Source organism: Cottoperca gobio, chromosome 4 (genome assembly GCF_900634415.1).
Source record: "Cottoperca gobio chromosome 4, fCotGob3.1, whole genome shotgun sequence".
In the NCBI taxonomy this organism is placed as follows: domain Eukaryota; kingdom Metazoa; phylum Chordata; class Actinopteri; order Perciformes; family Bovichtidae; genus Cottoperca; species Cottoperca gobio.
In genome coordinates this window covers 17448278-17468105 of record NC_041358.1, presented here as the reverse complement: position 1 = coordinate 17468105, position 19828 = coordinate 17448278, and the positions used below count along the sequence as shown (strand labels likewise).

Below are 19828 nucleotides of genomic sequence, written 5' to 3'. Positions count from 1 at the left end.
CAGCTTAAGCAAAGCTTTTCTCCGGGATTTTACAACAAACACTTACTTAACAAATGTACTCATATCTTGGCTTGTTGTTAAGAAACATAGATTATTTTACAAGGCTAAAATACAGTTCAAAGGACCGTGCTTTATCTCTGCGTCAGTTCATTGACTCAGGTGAGAGATTAAAATTAACACGACTCCTTCTAAAACTTGTGCAGCTGTAACTGAAACCAGTTAAACACAGGTGACTTCCATGCTGTGAATTCACTTCTCAGCCACTAGAAGGAGCAAAGAACAAGCAAGTTCTTTGAGAGACAACCTGTGTAAAACAATTCATTTACTATTAGTTGAATGGAATAGGCTGCAACTGCTGTGGTAGTACGTGGAATAAAGGCAGAATAGATACAAAAATGACAAATGACACAATATGTCATGTGCTTTCAGGACTGTAAATTACAAGCCCAAAGCCTGCATAACACAAACTCGCCTGTCAATACCATTTAGGATGACATAAGTAAATGGTCTGTCTGCACCAACACAGTGGAAGAAATGCATACCACAAGTCTGCTAACTACTAATTTACTGTATATATCGTATTACATTCACTTAACACAGTTTGACTTAGAGTAATCTGGAATTGTTATTCCAGATGTCTTTTTACAAGTTTTTTTTCTTATGACTTGTGTTTCACTCACACATTCCTCTGTCTAATATACCATGTACCAAACGTTCTTAAGTTTAATACAACCATTAAACTTTAAAACAATGCTTCAACTCATTCTTCTTCAAAAAGCTCTATTGCATTTCATGTCTTAAAGTCGGTGATCCAAATGTAAACAAAGGGTACCCAAAAAACTAAGTTTAGACATATGATTGAGAGGCGTAAGGGTCAAAGTTCAGTTTAGTCAATCTCTCTTTCGGTTGCCTGGTTTTGTTAACTCCAACTCTGGCTAAGCAGTCTTGTAAAGCTTTTACCTGCTTGTGTTTTAGAGTGATTCTACTCGCCTATTGTACAACTGGATACTCATTACTCGCCAGTTTGTTTATTATAAACGCAACACTTTTATTTTATATGTGTAGAAATTATGACTCAATTCTTCAGGTAAGCTGATTGGCTAGCAGGTGGGTTTGTTATACATTTTGATCTCTCTGATCCTCCGAGCTGAATCTGCTCTGGAGGAAGTTAGCCAGCTCCAGCTAATCTTGCTTTGTGATCCAAGCCCCGCACGTATATTTAGATTCATATACAAGAAAACACATTATTTGCTTATTTTGTATCTGTATTTTAAACACTTCAAAGTGTGTAGATGTATCTCAAATGTGTACACACAAAATGTGGTTACAAATAATATATCAGGCCTGTGAGGAGGGCTAATAGGTAGCTTCTACAATTTATGTTATGCATTATGCCTTATGTTTAGGTCTAACTGGATAAAAAAAGAAAGAAAGTTGTATCTGTGTAAAAGTAATGTCCGACAACATATGCCAGCGTATTTGACATGCTAGAACATATCTGACCATGAACATCAGGGTTTGTTATACACCTTCTGCCCCTCATTAAAAATGGCTTCAATAAACTTTATTATGGGGTGTGACTGACTCTTTTTCTATGCAGCCTCTTTGAGTCACTAAACAATTGAAAGAGGGATGGTCCAACAAACACAACACAACTTTTAAAAATGTGATTGATGGGGTGTCAATTCAAGTCATTGATGTGTCAACATAAGATACTTCCTTCTAGTTTCTGGGAATCTTTCTGGGACTTGAAAGTAGTGCATTCAAAACATTTCCAGTAACACCCATTATATTGGTACAAAAGGAGCCTGACAGACAAAAATTCTTCCACAGGGACAACAAACCCTTCCTCTCGTACAAAACTACTGAGATGAGACGTTGACATTGTTGAACAACAAACCCAAAATAACAATGATTAAATGCAATCAACAAAAGGATAGTAATGAGTAAAGGTGAAACAGAAAGATCATGATCATGATAAAGGTGGTGTTATTCATGAATTTCTCCTACAGAGATGAATCATGGCCCATCGAGTCAAAGTCAACTCATTGCAAAATGGCTTTAATAAAATGTTGGTAATGTGTTCATGACCAAAGTTGAAAACATAAGATTGAAACAATCTGTACTCCACTGGGACGCTTCCAAGACAATTACATTCAAAATGTATTTCCTTGTTTGCCAGCGTTCAGATTAATTATTCACATCTTCGTGCCATAAACACAAGTCAAAGACACGGCTTCAAACAGCGGCCTCAAACAAAGCACTCTGGTGGTGCCTTGAACCTTTTTCCCAGCCCGAATGTTGTTGTCACCAAGTTGCATGTTACCCCAACAACCATCTGGAGAATTGGGCTGGAGGGCAGCAGGATGTTTAGGTATGAGAGACATTTTCCCACAGAAAAAACGCACAGTGTTCTTGATGTTGAAACCCTTTTGTGCTCACTCATCTACATCAATTAACATGCTTTAATGAGAAAGAAGCAAAGCTCCCATAAGAGATTCATAAAACAAGACTAAGAGTCTACAGATATGCTAGTGGCTCTCTCAGGCTATACTTATGTTTCAGCAGTGCTTCAAGTTAAATGCTAAAACATCTTAGTTTCTAGTGTTAGCATGTTGACATTTAATGATTAGCAATAAACACAAACTACAGCTAGAGCATGATGCCAGTGTCATTAGTCAAAAGAACTGGTGAGTTAGTTAAGTTAAAGTTAAGGCATTAACAAAGTTATTGCAATTTGAACTTCATAGTGGTGCAAGGGGAGAACCAGGGATGCACCAAATGTCATTAGGATGTGAATGTCCCCAGAGAGAGTGACACTTTTCAGGTGTATCTTGAGTGCCCAGAGCAGCAGATTAAGACTGAACATACAACAAACACAAAGAAACCCAGACAAAATGAACACAACGCATCTATGTTGCCACAGTAACGTTTATTCTGGATCAGTGACGGTTAAAACCTCTTCACTAAACATTTATTTTGTAACTTACTTACTCATCTATTCTGAAAATACATTTCACTTCAGGTTATTATGGGACAGGTCACAGATGAAGCCCAGGGAATTACACATTTCTCTACATTACAGGCAGTCACCTGGGTGGTCCAGTGTGGTCCTCAAGAAATGCTAACCCCACACCTAATTGGTAATCCATGCATGAGTGTGTGAGCTGAATGCCTAAACTGTAAATTGAAATGAATTCCGCTACACCGGCTGAATGAAAGGAGCGCTCCGTCTCACAGCAGCTCTCCTTACTCTGCTAACAGGCTGCGTCTGGTCAGCACCTGGCGGACACTGAGAACGTCGCGGAGGATGTTTTTGGACAGAGGTCTGCCTCGGAAAATAAACCTAAGTCTGACCTCAAGCGCCAGTCGCGGTGTCTCCCGACCTCACCACCTGACACAATGTTCCTCCCACAAGCACGAGCATCACGCCTGGGTGGCCATGTAGGAAAGAGGAACTCTCTTTGGCGTCCTCTCAGAAGAGAAAACAGAAGCTGTGAGGAAGAAGAACAAGACTGATTATCATGCTGTTCCACCTCACTGACTGGACTCTCTGATTTATTAGCTTTTATTTACTTTGACTCAAAATATAATCTCTTTTGGGATTTTCTTTGCATTTGTTCGTTGGTAACTGCTAGTCTATTTCTTGTGTTTCTGTCTGGTCTTGTCTAGGGTCTGAGGTGAGGCAAATAGCAGCTGTAATTGATTTGTTTTGAATGATACGTCTGTATGCAGTAGGAGTATGGTTGCTCTGCCTCACCCTCTCTGTCCTCACACCTCCGTTCCTCCCTCCAGGCTCTCTCTCTCTCTCTCTCTCTCTCTCTCTCTCTCTCTCTCTCTCTCTCTCTCTCTCTCTCTCTTCTTCCCTGAATCGTTCTGTGCATGTTTGATGGCTTCTGTAATGAGATCTCTTTGATGTAGAGGAGATCTAGGGTAAGCAGAGTGCTTAGTTGAGTGGGAGGCGAAGAATACGAGGCAGGTACACCACGGTTGTGTGTGTTGATTAAAACTCTTGTTTTCTCCCATCAGACCACGCTCGACCATCCTGAATACGAATGCATCTCACTGCATTTCCATGGTTTCTGTCTTCCCCGCATAATCCTGGTTTTCAATCGACACTTAGCTCATTAGTGCAAGTTTATTTTCACATGCCTGTCTTTGTAATGTACAGCATCTACACAATTGTTTTCTTCCCTGCATTCCTTAAACCCTTTGTCCCACTTTGACTCCTCTGAAACCAATTCAAACATCTCCTGCAGCAAACTACAAAGCCTTAACCTGTGTGAGCTGCTGAAAGACACGTGCCCACAAAGGACAGAGAGAGAGAGAGAGAGAGAGAGAGAAAAACACTTTGATTTGATGTATTGTGGTGGAGGAAAAACATGGGCAGCATGGAGACGGAAATGGACCCGCTCTCCGATTTGATGGATATTTCTGACGCATACTGATAAAAAATAGGTGAGTGCTGCTAGTGGTGCAGATATGTGTGTTTGTGTCCAAATAGGTGTGCTTTCCCCCTCCTCTGACTCAAACAAAAGATGCAAGCCAAGGCTACAAAATGGTAGTGGTGGAAGCAAAATAAGTTTCGCCTTGGAGGTGAGAAATCTGCTCGTCCTCGGAAGGAGGTATAAGAAGCAAATTGTAATGACTAGGCATTTGGAGTCCCAAGAAAGGCGGAGAGGTGGAAGAGGAGCAAGAACAGCAAAGTGAAGAGAACTATAAGTGTTTAGAAAAGAGAAACAATTCTGATACAGTAGTTTAAGAGGTTATAAGGCTCAGGGGCAAAATGATACTGTTGATGAGCTTACTTCTCCTTACTGGACGTGGCGGTGCAGGTGAGTCGGAATTTTATATTTGTGATGTTGCTAAGACAGCAAAAAAAAAGGCGAAGGTTTGCAAACCAACAAGCGTTAGAAAATATTGTATGTGGTCACCGTGTGACCATGAAAGTATGTTTTCATGAAGTGATGTCAAATGCAATATATACTTCAATGCACACAGTAAAACTGGAGCTATAAACCTGGATATGAGTTTACTGCAATATAACATAACTTCTAATTCTGAAGTCTGACATAACAAACCATGGACATAATATAACACATCAGACGTCATTCAGAGGCAGGCAGACATGTTCACATTCACCCACACACACACACACACACACACACACACACACACACACACACACACACGCACACACACTTTCTCATTCACATGCAACTTTTCTTTTAATCAACTCTCATGCTCACATGTTCTCTGCTTCTTGCTAAACCAGTCTCCTTAATTTACTCTCTCACCGTTTCACACACATGCACACACACACACACACACACACACACACACACATACACATACACACACCATATTTCCTTTATGAGTCCAATTAAAAACCAAGAGGGGCCACTTCTCAAAGCTTTCAGACTGTTTGATGTTGAGGTAGCAGCAATCTCTTGCCATAGCTGCTGTGAGCCGTCTTGAGTCAGAACGTTGGTCTCTCTGTACTTCTCTTGTAATTGTCCCCCAATTGAGTTGCATGCCAGCAGTAAAACCTTTTACGGCTGGCCGTCCAACTGTTCTGAGATGGGATCTCAATCACTAGCGCTTCACATAAAAAAAGGTTACATCATTTATGGAACCTCTTTAAATTGATCTAGATATATTGTTCATCTGTCTTGTGGATGTCACTCTGCGAGAGTGTGTTTGAGGGAAGAGGGGTCATATTTGTGATGAGGCAAAAAATAGATCACAGGCATCATTGCAGACTTAGTTTAATAGCTCCACCAGTGGTGTCTCTGTTTTTATTCTCCCTAAGATCTGGCAGTATGTCAGTCTCCTTCGTCTTTTTCTTCCCCTACAGAATGTCTGACTCTCTCCCTTCTTTAAGATACCATCTCAAGCATCACCAACCTCTCCTCTATCTTTGTCATATCTCAAAAATCCCTTTTAAAAGCCATCTTTAAAAAGACAGGCAAAATAATTTTGCTCTTTCTTCAATATGGTGGTTGTGTGGTCTGGCACCACCCTCATGTATGTCCTGAACCTAAACATTTCCCTCCATGAGTTGTAATCTAGACGCAAAAATCTGGCTAACTACTGTAATTTACAGACTCTATAGGTTGGCGGAGGGAGGGAGGCAGAGAGGAGTATAACATTTGTAATTTACTTTTAGGGAACTCAGGATCCAGATGCTGGAGTGAGGGAGTGCTTGTTTGTGTGAAGAGGTATGTGTGTGACTGTAAAGCAATATTTTACTATAAACTTTAGGTCTGCTTTAGGTTCTTTACATGTCAACCATTCAGGGAAACTCCTCAACAGAACTCAGGAAGTCACTTGGATGTTCTTGCATTTTGAGGATCATTTTCTCTCTTCTTTTTGTCATCCTGCTTTTTTTGAGACAGTGGAAAGTAGTTAGCTGCACAAGACCAAGGATGTTACGTTTAAATGGTCTAAGTCTTAAACCCTATCCTCCACCAGGATGAACAATTCTTCTTTTTCTTTAGTAAAATGTGCCAGTTTTTAGTTATTTGGGTTACATTTTCTCTTTTCACGTACTTTTGTTTCATTTGAATTAAGCAAAACAGTGTCACCTGAAAAAAGCAAATGTTCGAAATTTCCTTCTACAGTGAAATATTCATAGACGTGACACCTACGTATATGAAGCGATAGATATCATAGATTTTAAACAAACAATATACTGTTTTTGCAACGGTTAGTAATAGCCCTCATTATAGATTATGATTATTCTTTACCAGGCTGGATCCTATATATTTTTGAGTTTCAGGAAGAGGTGTTTTCTTTTTGGTCAGAACAGGAAATCAGTTTGAACAAACCACATGATGAAGAAAAGCCCCCCACTGTACGGTTTCCTCTGCTTCGTGATCTCAATAGTATACACACGTCACCATCTGCTACACTATAAATATCCCATATACACTTGCTCTCCCTCAGAGGCCAGAATATATATATATATATATATATATATATATATATATATATATATATATATATATATATATATGTACTGTATATATGAGAGATATCTGCTGGTTTATTATAGTCTACCAGTTCTCTCCTGCATGCACCGTGTGATTTATGGATCATAATTATTAGTTATCATGAATGATTTGCTTGGGGGGATAAAATGTGGTACAAATGAATGTTGGACATCGGAAATTGATTCTGTTACTGAAACGTAAAGTATATTGACATTAGATTTCTTAAACTGTTTTTGTGCTTTGCTTTGTTTACATTAGTCTTCTAAATTCCCAGGAGTTCCTTCCCACCAGCTTTCAAGCTTGCCATATAATCAGCCAACAAAAGCTACTAAACACATTTTGGTGGATGGATGATCCACGCTGAGACCTAAAACACCCACCAGGTGTTTACACTCATCTTGCAGGAAACTAACTCAACTTTCCCAACATAAGATATACTTTCTCTCAGGGGCAAACCCATAACAAATGGACAGACATACATGCCTCTACAAGATTTCCTGCTCTTGCACATTGGCGCTGGTATTTCCAATGCATGCGGTGTGGGCCGCATCATGTGAGGCCTCTTTACCCAGATTGCTGCTATGATTTTATTGCAGTCTTGATTAGGTACATGTGACTAACTGCAAACCCCTGTTGGCAATGGGTGAGCGGTTGGCTGAAACAGAGGTCTTCCAGAGCTCTGAATTGTAAGATTCAGCCTCACGGGTTCACAAAGCGAGACCCATTCCTCTGGAATTTGATTCTTCTGGCCGTGTGGAACAAAGTTGGCCCAACTCACTTCATTTCACACATTAACTGTTGTGTGTGCATAGAAGAGAGACATTTTCATTCTGCAGGCGGTCTCCACTACCTCACGGAAGAAAAATGCTATCCCCACTTCACTTCCCACGGAAAAAACAGCCAAGACAACTTGGTGAGAGAGGGGTCTCTTAAATGCAAGAGGGGAAATGGAAATATGACCATTTTCCTGACATGAAAAGTAGAGCGCATCAAGACTCAATTATGATATTTTCAAGAATAGTTTGGACCTCATTCCATTTCTTCCCTTGGACTGTTTTTCCAGGGTATGGTCGGAAAGAAATGGAAAAGACATAGTTATGATTTGTATTGTGATGGATGCCAATACAAATTGGGTAGCCATTTTTTTTTCTGCTGCATGAAAATAGCCATTATACTGTACATGTACCACATCAAAGGACCATTAAAATTTTTATCATACACACTTCAGAGTGGGGGAGCCAGGGACAAGAGGGAGAACTAAATTAGAGTAACCTTTTAAAACAATAAAATGGGGGTGGTGCATTTTCAGGAATCAAAGTGACTAGAGGGGCTGTGATGCTACAGCAATCTTGTGTGGTCCCAGCTTCTCTCTCTCTCTCTCTCTCTCTCTCTCTCTCTCTCTCTCTCTCTCTTCGCTGGCTCTTCCTTCTTCCCTCACTTTTTCTCTTCCCTCTTTTGTGGCTCTGAGCCTATGAGCTGGCGTCTGCCCTTCCTTACTACACACCCAGCAGGGCTTTAAAAAGGCAGGGCCAGAGGTCTGAGCAGCCACACACACTCTCTGCCTGTGCCTCTTTGGGTCTCGGTGTGCTGCTGTGAAAGTCGTCTGTGTCAACCTCGCCAGCCTCCAGGTCGCTCGGATTAGAGATGCAGACGCCACATTGCAGAGCCACCAAACTCCTGCTCATCCTTCTGGGCCCCATACTGTTGGCTGTGGGCCGGGCTGCTATGGATAGCCAAGGTGAGGAGAAAACAGTCTTGTTATTGCTGCCTGCGGTTGGTATATTAGTAGAACTTTGTGCCAAATGAACGTGCAGAGGGACTTAAGCAGGTAACCTCAAACTGGTAATGGGTGAGTGTGTGAGGACAGACTCTGCTTGAGAACTTTAACTGCGCTGGTTCATGAGCACACACTCAGGTGTGTAGGTGTGATGAACAGTCTGTGTAAGTATAGATGCACAAAAGTTTTTGTGATTATATTTTTGCCTGTTTCCACCTTTTTATAGGGTTATGGGATGTGCTGTTTGTCTTTCCGTTGTTTTGATGTGTGGCCGGAGCAATGTTCATGTTTGACTTCTTTCACTGTGACTCTCAGTGGGCAATGAATGGACAGAAACCATCCTGTCTTCATGGCTGTTTTTGTCTGTTTGACACCTCTTGGGAAACTTCCTCTCTTGTCTAACTCAAGGCCAAATATAATTCAAAGTGTCAGAAAAGGCAGAGAGCAATGCACAAGTTTGCAGGCACACAGAGACACACTTGAAGCTTCTCTCTACTGGCGCTTTACTATTCTACACATGTAAACACCACACCCCTAAGCAGTCAACATCCCGGATTATCTACCTTCAAAAAATCTGAGATCAGCTCATAACCATCCACTCCCCTCATACTCATCTCATTCTCCGTCTATCTGTGTGTTTCCATTTCGCAGCACTGTATGAGCTTGAGAGGGCACCAGCCTATTGGGATGCTCAGGCCAGGGCAACACTGGATGCTGCGCTGAAGCTCCGCCCCCGGGAGCACCAAGCCAAGAACCTCATCCTGTTCCTCGGCGACGGTAGGTCATGCTATCATCGTGCACGCATCTATTCCAGCAAACATTCAATACCGACTTGGCTGTGGTTGAAGCTTGAAAGGGTTACTACTTTCAGCCTCAATGACAAATACAGCTCAATATGCAATGCAAGACCATGCTCAAGTGTGTTCAGTTACAGTGTGTTTGGTTTGCTCAGAATGGATTGAGGGAAAGTGGCTTGGACAGCAGACTGTGAGTAAGGCAGGTGTATGTCTAAATGTGTGAAGGCTGATAAGCCAATGGTTGTAATAGAACTTCGGACAGCTTTAGTTATCTGTATGTATGTATAATGTATTATGTTACGTGGACTTGAGCAGAAAACTCTTGGAGTTGTGTAAGTAATGACTGAAGTTGAAAGGCATGAATCTCTTTGAGAGGAAGAGTTCACTTCTTATCTCTTATCAACAGCCAACACTGGCTCCCTTTAATCACAAAAGTAGTTTTAGTAGCCTAAACTTAAAGCTGCACTGATAGAGATGTTTATGTTAACAATGGATCAAATCAAAACATTTAATGTGAAAGGGATCACTCGCAGGGACCAAGTCACAGACTGCTGACTATACAGTTCTCCTTGGCTTTACGGACCTATTTAGTGCCTTTCAGTTCCTTGTTTTGGTTATTAAACTTAGAACTAGCTTGTGAACATAGTAGAGCATTTTGTAGCTAAACAGCCAGATATTTCCCTCTGGAGTTAGAGACCCAAACAGAGCTCGAGTTAGAGTGAATATTGGACTTGGCGTTACATTTGAAGTAGGAAAAGTTTCTACTTGGGAATTTCAACTGGGAATCACCCTATAGTCGAAAGAACACCCCTCAAAATCCAAGATGGCTAATCTGCGCATTAACAACGCTATAGCAGTTGGAATTTACTGTTAGCACGTCTGTCTTATTTGTGTCTCATTAGTACACAAAGTACTGTCCAACTTATATCTTTGGGCATGTTGCTTCAGTGTGTGTATGCATGTTTCACATTAATTGTCACTGCTGTGGTATATTTACAGCTGGTGTGAAAGATTTTGTTTTGTAAAGGGAGCTGTTCAAAGGAATAAAGATTTAAGAGTGTTATTCATGTTAAGTACTAGAATATCTGCTTTAAATCAGACCTACTTACTGCAGTCACAATTCTGGGTGGTCGAGACCGAGTTTTCTTTGTGCATCTCTCCAGTAATGCTCTACACAGAGCATGTTCTCCGTCTTATGACTGTGATGTTGAAGAGAAGATTTAAGTGCATCTCTGTGACAGGGCCTTGGTAAAGTATGATTTTCAAAGTCAGGGCTGAAATTCAATTGTGGAACAAAGGAAGAGATATAACAGATCCCATAAATGTTTTAGAAAAAATCAAAAGGCATATACTGGATATGTTATGTAATATATGCCTAGTAGGTGCATAGCATAATCTTTAAGTATGGTTATACGTTATATGTTTTACCAATAGTGGTCTGAATACTTGCCTGGAAGAGTCAGTGTTGGTCTGTGTGATGATTTTGTTTGAACATGTGGTTCTCAAGAATACCCTGTCCATTTGTGAATTATGTTGATGTAAATGGCCTAGACATGATTTCACTTAGTTTGTCTAGGATCATTTTTTTCCTTCAATCTGACAGTATAGTTTTTCCCCAAAAAATATTTTTGATCTGGATTTTTGAAACATTTACAAACTGGACAGGGGACAGCATTCTGGGCTTGGTGGGGTCAGAACAGCAATACTTTCACATAATATAGATTTCAAAATCATTGTTTCTGTAATATGTCATTCATTATGTCTGTAGACTGAGAAAGTGAAGCTAATAAGAAACAAAATGATGGGCCATATCAGTGACTTTACCTGTAAATCATTGTCTCCCAGGGATGGGTGTGTCCACAGTGTCGGCAGCTCGTATCCTGCGAGGTCAGATGGAAGGCAGATCAGGGGAGGAAACAATGCTGGCCATGGACAGCTTCCCATATGTGGCCCTGTCAAAGGTGAGAGCATGACACTGTTGAACTTTAGCTCATCAGTCATTACTCATCAACAACATATTAAAGTGTGGACAACAATACAATTTTTAATTTAAAAGAGGGTTTCATCATATAAGTTGATCTGTGTTTTATGAATTATTTCCCATTTCTCTGCAATGTCCTGATTTTTCATTCATTGCATGCACCATTTGAAGCTTTACCATTTAAACTTTTGAAACATTTGAAATACCTGGAAATACCTGTACATGTATCTTCCCTGATTCAAAATAGGCTATTTTACAGTTAAAAAATGGAAACATGCCGAAGTCACAATAATTTAAATTATGTCTCTGCACTCTGTGACCTCTGAATTGCTTTACCTCCACGCACACACACACACACACACACACACACACACCACACACACACACACACACACACACACACACACACACACACACACACACACTACACACTACACACTATCACTATCACTATCACTATCACTATCAACACTGATATCAGTGGATGGACTCCAAGGATGAGCTCTGTTGTTTGTGATGATAGCGTGTGTATGTGTGTGTGTGTGTGTGTGTGTGTGTGTGTGTGTGTGTGTGTGTGTGTGTGTGTATGTGTGTGTGTGTGTGTGTGTGTGTGTGTGTGTATGTGTGTGTGTGTGTGTGTGTGTATATCTGTGTGTGTGCGAGAAAGTTACCACAAGCTAGTACACTTGCTTATGTTATTCAGGCATGTGTAACCATGTGTCTGTGGTTGCTTGGTAAATCATTACAATGTGACACACGGAGAGAGTGGAAGAAAACGAGAGTATGAATACCAGAGTGTACGTATGTAAGATGGGTGGTTCAGTGGCTTCGTGTGTTCAATTTTCAAATGCTCTGTTCTCTTAACATGTTGTATCTTGCCTCATACCATCTCACTGCAATTTAAGTACTCAAACCTTTGTGTGAAAAGGGTTTCAAGAGATTTAGCTAAATACTACACTTTAAGTGAAAATGCTGACACTGAGGTAGAAACAGTGAAAACGTATTATACTAACGTAAAAGTGAGTATTCGTTTGTCTGGTGTCTCTGTTAACCTATAGTATATACCTTGAAATGCTACTTATATACATACATACATACATACATACATACATACATACATACATACATACATACATACATACATACATACATACATACATACATACATACATATACATACATATACATACATACATACATACATACATATACATACATACATACATACATACATACATACATACATACATACATACATACATACATACATACATACATACATACATACGTACATATACATACATACATACATACATACATATACATACATACATACATACATACATACATACATACATATACATACATACATACATACATACATACATACATACATACATACATACATACATACATACATACATACATACAGTATGTTTATTTCCTGTCCTGTCCTTTAATGGTGTGTGTGCTTCTACTCCACAGACCTACAGTGTGGATAAGCAAGTAGCAGACAGCGCTAGCACGGCTACAGCTTACCACTGTGGGGTGAAGGCCAACGCTAAGACAGTGGGCCTCAGCGCTAACGCAGTTGCCTACGAGTGTAACACCACCTTTGGTAACGAAGTCTACTCAGTACTGCGCCGTGCTAAAGCACAAGGTAAAGACACTAACTGGCAATAAAGTGTGTGTGTGCTGTGTACTGGAAATGGCAATTGGTTTGAATTACATTCTTATCTCAAGATATGCAATTACCATACCGTATCTGGCATAAAACAAAATTAGAGGAATAAAACAATAATAAATAAATCAACTGATAAGCATGTACTCTACAACTTTCCTACTACTAGCTACTTGAGCATCACCAGCTATAGTTCAATGTCCAGAATAGTCTAATTAAGAGATCAATTCACATTGACCTTTGTCATTGATTATAGTCATGTATATCATTTGCACAGGGTGTATCATTTGTGTGCAACTGTCTGTGTATCAAGGCTTGTTTATTATTCATGTGTCAGGGATCATTCATGTCCATTATTAGATATAGTATACTCATTATGTGTAGTAACAAGATGTAGTTGTCCGTGCATACCATAGTATACCATAGGTATAGAGACATTCATAGCTATTATATTATATTCTAAAGGTACTGTACTTCCCTCAAAGCCATACATTTTTTATTATACAAAGTTTCTAGATGGAATTACTTTGTTGTTAAAGTTTAACCTCAAAGGTTGGAGCCAAAACAGCAAAGTTTTCCAATGGCAAAGGATTTTAGTTGAATCATTGGTAATTAGACGAGCAAAAACTACAAAATCTATGTAAAGAGCAGGAATTTCTAGTTTAGTAACAAGCTTTTCTAGAGAGCTATAACTTATGTGGTTAACTGGAACCTGGACTTGATTACTTAACCATGAAAGACTGCGACACTGTGGTTACACCCAATTACAACTGAGCCCGTGTCAGCAGCTTTTTGTGGTAGAACATTTTAAATCAGTAAACCTCCAATGGTCCCACTGTCATTTGTTAGTCGTTCATTTGTACCAATCTTGCCGAAAAACAACTTTCACATTGTGCATGATTGCCTTAACGGTTTTACCTCTGATCTGAGTGTGTCTCTGTGTTGTCCAGGTAAATCGGTTGGTGTAGTGACCACCACCCGTGTCCAGCATGCCTCCCCGGCCGCCGCTTATGCCCACTCTGTCAGCCGCAGTTGGTACAGTGACGCAGATCTTCCTTCAAGTGCCCGCCGACAGGGGTGCGTCGACATTGCAACCCAACTGGTCACCAATGTTGATATTGATGTATGTAAGAACATTCTATTTGGCACATTTTAAAATAGGTTAATACATTTTCACTAGAATATTACCGGTTTAAACAAGTAAGGTGAATGAAGTTAAACACCTTAGATTAGAACATCAGTAGTTCTGTAAATAACCTCAGTGTTCTATTGTTAGGACATTTGTTCAGTACAATGACCATCATAGTCTACTAAATATAATGATATAATTCTGTCTGCTGTCCCTTTAAGGTGATTCTGGGGGGAGGGAGGATGTATATGACACCAAAAGGCACTGCAGACCCAGAGTATCCTACCTCCAACTCTCGCAAGGGGGACCGCAAAGACAAGAGGAACCTCATTGACGTGTGGCTGAAGGCTAAACCAGTAGGATATTTTGAACACTGCTTTTGGATATTTCCATATATTTTAAGATATGAGTCACAGATTAAAGTGTCCTCTGATTTGTTTTTCAGAAAAAGAAGTCCCACTATGTATGGCACAAGAAGGAGTTTGATGAGATAAATGTGAAAGCTACTGACCGGCTCATGGGTGGGTATACATGTGTTAATACAGACGGACTCTCAACCACAATGTTGCTACTCAGGTGTTGACAGACATACTTCTTATCTAAGTTACGAAACCTTCCCAATGAATCAGAAAGAAGAGAATTCCAATAAAATCAGCTTGCATCAGCTTTACAGCCATATAAAGTAGTCATGATGGTATTATACATTTACAGTTAGCTTGTATTATCACCCCTAAGTACAGCGATAAAAACCAAAGGCCGTTCCTTGCTGTGATTATGTGAATGACAGTAACACAGATGCAACAGAATTGTTATCGTACTGCACATTTATATTGTTTTCATGTATATGTTACAAATAGATTTGTATTATCTGTCATCTTTGCTACATGTTCTTCCTAAATGCCAGCAATTCAATAATGTTTTTATTATTAGCAAGATTAGAGCATGTTTGTATTCAATGGGTTGCCTTGTCTGAACTTCTTGAATGTCTAATCAGAAAATCTGTTATCAACTTTTCAAAACAGAAATAGTATATATAGTATATAAATTATATTTATGATCTTGGAAGCAGCTTGGATTCTAACATAGAAGTCTTCAGCCTTGTGTTTTCTCTCCCTCTGTTCTTAAGGTCTGCTAGTTTAGATTTAACGACGCATGACCACCTAACGTTGCCAAAGTCGTTTTCTTTTAATTATACAGTGCTTTCAAAATATTCTTTCTTTCTTCTTTTTGGCTGGTTCCAGGTCTATTTGAGCCAAAGGACATGCGATTTGAGGTTTTCCGGAACAACACACGTGACCCCTCCATTGTGGAGATGACAGAGAAGGCCATACAAATCCTCAGCAAGAATCCCAAAGGATACTTCCTGTTTGTGGAAGATGAGTACTACATCAACAGTCCTCTAATATAAAATCTCATCAAGCTTGCAATTATCAATACCTTGAGGGACTTGTATGACCTGCAGGCTATTACAATCAGATTTCTATCCTGATGATTTAAAGAATACATGGCTGTCCATTTAAAACTGGGAATTCATTCTTACATTTTTGAAGAATTACCCTACAGTACCCATGTTTGTTTGAATAATGTAAGGAGAAAACAACATAAGTATAATCAAAACTATTTAGCTACTGCTAGAATGAGTCTGATGGAGGTGTACTGTGAGATGTTTTACAACAGGTCTGATTCACTTGTTTTGTGTTGGTCTGTTACGAGGGAGAATTGATCATGGCCACCATGACGGCATTGCCAAACTGGCGCTGACGGAAGCTGTGATGTTCGACCGAGCCATTCAGCACGCTTCACATCTAACCAGGGAATCTGACACTCTCACTGTGGTCACTGCTGACCACTCCCACGTCTTCACCTTTGGTGGTAACACACCTCGAGGGAATCCCATCTTTGGTACGGTCCAAAGCACAAACACTTAAATGCAGTACAGATTTAAATGGTCATGAAAGTCATATATTCAGGCATATCAGATGAACAAAGTGCAGGGGAGAACAAAATAAAGAATAACAGATGCAAACCATATGTGGGAAATAGTAGAACTAGTCTAGAATGAGTTTTTAGACATCCATATATGGAGGTTTTTATTTAATATTTAAGATTGTGTCATCATAACTTTGCAATTTTATAATTGTCTCAATTACAATGAAAGTACATATGAGTCTGTGTGCTCGTTTAATGTGTAGAGAAACTGTGACCGATGTATTCTTACTTACCCCCATTTCTTGTCATTCAGGTCTGGCACCAAAGAGAGCCGATGACAAAATGCCTTTCACCAGCATATTATATGCCAATGGCCCGGGTTATGTCCATATAAATGGAACCAGAGGGAACATCACAATGGCGGATTACTGTAAGCACAAACTAATGTCTTTCAGATGCGGCACTCGTCTGTGCTGATGTGTGTACAGACAGCGTGAACTGATGTGGTTACGTCTGACTCATGCCTGTGTTTTTCTTTGGAAAGCAAAGATGAAATATAATGTTTATGACAGTCACTGTACTGTTCTCTACACTGGCTTCATTGTGTACATTACATGTAACTGTGCTTAAGAAAGCTATTTGTATTTCTTTATGGAACAATGGACGGCAATGATCCAGTTCCTCCTCTTCTTGTTCTGCACCATTCACTTTAATCATTGCATGAGGGTGTATTGAAGGTGGAAATACTTCTATCCAGGGATGAAATAACCCCTTTAAAATCCCCAATTTTGTCTTTTCGAAGAATCCATGTCTCGAAAGTGCACACTCAACCCATCTGGCATTCTAAGTAAACATGCAATTACAAGTGAGGCAGTCATTTCTAAAACTTTATTATGTATCCAAAATGAATCACTGTAAAAGTCAGCATTTATATTCTGATGAAGACTATAAGGCCACAAAAACTATTGCAACATTTAGAGAAGTAGAGGTATGATTAGGCAGAGATAAAAAGGGTTTACAACTGAATTTTTGCAATAATCAATCCACCGTATGACAAAAAGACTATAGCACAAACTACGCTTTGTTTACATAACTTAAGGGACACTTTAGTATCCTACTTGTTTTCTAGTTTTGTAATTTCGTTTTTGGGGAGGACAAAGTTATGGAATCTGTCAGTACACTTCAGAAACATCAAGTAGTAAATGCTGTCATTTCATCTAATGGACTTAAACGACATTATGGGTTTGGAAAATGTTATAATTAAACACAATTAGGTAAATTACAGAAGATTTGCAAAACACAATTTTATGGTCAACAGCCACAAATGCATCTACAGTATAAGGAGAATGTAATCTTAAAGCTTTCCAAAGGTGTTCTGTGGAGTGGGTGGCATTTAAATTTACAAACAAAGGGAATACAGTGCTGTAAGCAAACAGTGATATTGTTTTATGTCTCAGTAAATAGCCTAGTGGGTTGCGGGGGACATAGTCACAGGGAAGAATTAAGTTAATCTCCTCTGACATCACGGTTTATTTATGGTGACATTGTCTATAAAAGCATCTGTGTTGTATTAAAAGTTGATGATCAAAGCAGAGAGTTGCGTAAAACAGTGTTTTGTTACATTCTCCTCTCTTCTCTCCAGACGATGAGGAGTACATGCAGCAGGCTGCCGTCCCGTTGGATGCTGAGACGCACGGCGGGGAGGATGTGGCCATCTACGCCAAAGGCCCAATGGCTCACCTGTTCCATGGGGTGAAAGAGCAGAACTACGTGGCACACGTCATGGCCTACGCTGCCTGCTTAGAGCCCTACACAAACTGCCCTCCTCACCCCCACAGCCACAACTCTAGCGGGTGTGTGAACAGAACCTCAAGCCTCCTGTTCGGCCTGTTTAGCCTCCTCTGGTTTCTCAGATGACCCCTAAAACACACACTCATCAACACACACACTTACACAAGTACATCGTATGCATGCAGCAATACCGACACTTAATGCACTTAACATTCACACAGTACATGCGCACACAATCATTGCATGCATGCAGGCTGGCAAATTAAAACGCAGGGATAAACATATACGGTACTGTGTGAGTTAACAGAAATATATCCACGTACATTCTGATCACACATGAGCTTGTAACCTGGAGTGCATCCAAATTGCAGGTGCATGTAGTAGCTCTTATGCAAATACAAATTAACAAACCCTGCTGGCATTGCAGACATGAATTCACATGCATCCAAGCTTTACTCTAAGAAACACTTCGCGCAACCGTTTCCATTGTAAAGCCATCTGCATTTACTTAACGAGGACTATTTCAAACCTGTACTTGCAACATGACTACTAATTTGCACTAACTAGGTATTTCATTAGTTAGTTAGATTGTTGTCCTCTTCAAAGTTAAATACAGACTCTGTTAGCACTCTGTTCTATCAGAGCTATTAAACATAAAATTTACTATTTACACATTCTTTTTACACATCTGAGGATTCACCCAGAATAACTTGAAACAAGCAAGCAGACTGAGGGCTTAGTGTTCAGCTCGTGGACATGCAGACACCACACACAGCTGTTGATGTACATGATCGTCATTGTCTTGATGGAATAAATGACGGTAAACAGAAACCTGAACTACGAGCCATCGTGCCATGCCAAGCTGCGACACCAACAGGCCTTACGAGAACTCATAAAGATGCTGTACCTCTTTCAATAGGGAAAAATATGTAGCTTTTAGTTTTTTTTAAAGTTTCTTTTTTTTTTTATCAAGCGTGTATCTTGACCTCATTGGTTCCAAATAGTACATCTGTTATCTGTCAGGTCACTTGATATGTAATCTATTTGGATTGTACATGAATGTATTTTGTAAGCAAATATTTTGTCAATGTATTTTTATACTATGTTTTTGCAAATGTTACTTAAATAAGTATGAAAAAAAAAATCACGTTTTTATTTGGTGAGTCCCATTTAATTTGACAGCAATTTATTTCGGTAACACCTTATTTTATGGGCCTCTTAATTTCATAAAGATTTCTGAGAAAGCAACTGATATTCGGGACATTTTCTAAAAAGCGTTTGCTCATTTCTATAGAAAGAAATATTTCAGGAAAAAATTAAGAAGGCTTCCCACAAATAGGTCTAATTTAAGTATTACAAAAAGCCAAGACTTTGGCCTCTAGGCCTTAATCAATACACACATTTGACACAAGGGAATAACCCAAATATAATGGGATCAGTTAGAATACAACTGTAGTATGTTTCATTCAAACACACAACATCTAAATACATTGGGAAACCGTGGAAAGCCCAACAAATTAAAAATAATTCACTATGTGAAGTTCATTATTACATCAATTCATATACTTCAGTGATACTTCTCACAGCTTATACAAAGATGGACACTGTGACATGTCTGTAACAAAAAAAGTCCATGGCATTGACATTTTGGAAAAAGAGTATCTGACAGAACACGGAAAAGATGTGTCGATCTCATGCTCATTGTCATAGAATAAAAGATTGTTTGTTGTGGATTGATCTAATTTTAA

At 39.6% G+C, this 19828-nt stretch overlaps 1 protein-coding gene across 1 annotated transcript; it reads left to right on the top strand.

Annotated features, from left to right (window-relative positions):
- Positions 1 to 8639: 8639 nt before the first annotated feature.
- alpi.1 (alkaline phosphatase, intestinal, tandem duplicate 1) lies at positions 8640 to 18206 on the top strand. The gene is made up of 11 exons (XM_029429898.1): positions 8640 to 8733; positions 9424 to 9549; positions 11415 to 11530; positions 13036 to 13210; positions 14182 to 14354; positions 14582 to 14716; positions 14806 to 14881; positions 15602 to 15736; positions 16071 to 16262; positions 16603 to 16719; positions 17932 to 18206. Exons 1-11 carry the CDS (start codon positions 8640 to 8642, stop codon positions 18204 to 18206), a joined length of 1614 nt encoding a protein of 537 aa, XP_029285758.1.
- The last annotated feature ends 1622 nt before the right edge of the window (positions 18207 to 19828 follow it).

Excerpts from the sequence above, each read along its gene's own strand:
- alpi.1 (XM_029429898.1), top strand. The coding sequence starts at position 8,640 with ATGCAGACGCCACATTGCAGAGCCACCAAACTCCTGCTCATCCTTCTG. Across the intron at positions 9,550-11,414 it reads CATCCTGTTCCTCGGCGACG|GGATGGGTGTGTCCACAGTG; the intron begins GTAGGTCATGCT and ends ATTGTCTCCCAG. Across the intron at positions 16,720-17,931 it reads CATCACAATGGCGGATTACT|ACGATGAGGAGTACATGCAG; the intron begins GTAAGCACAAAC and ends TCTTCTCTCCAG.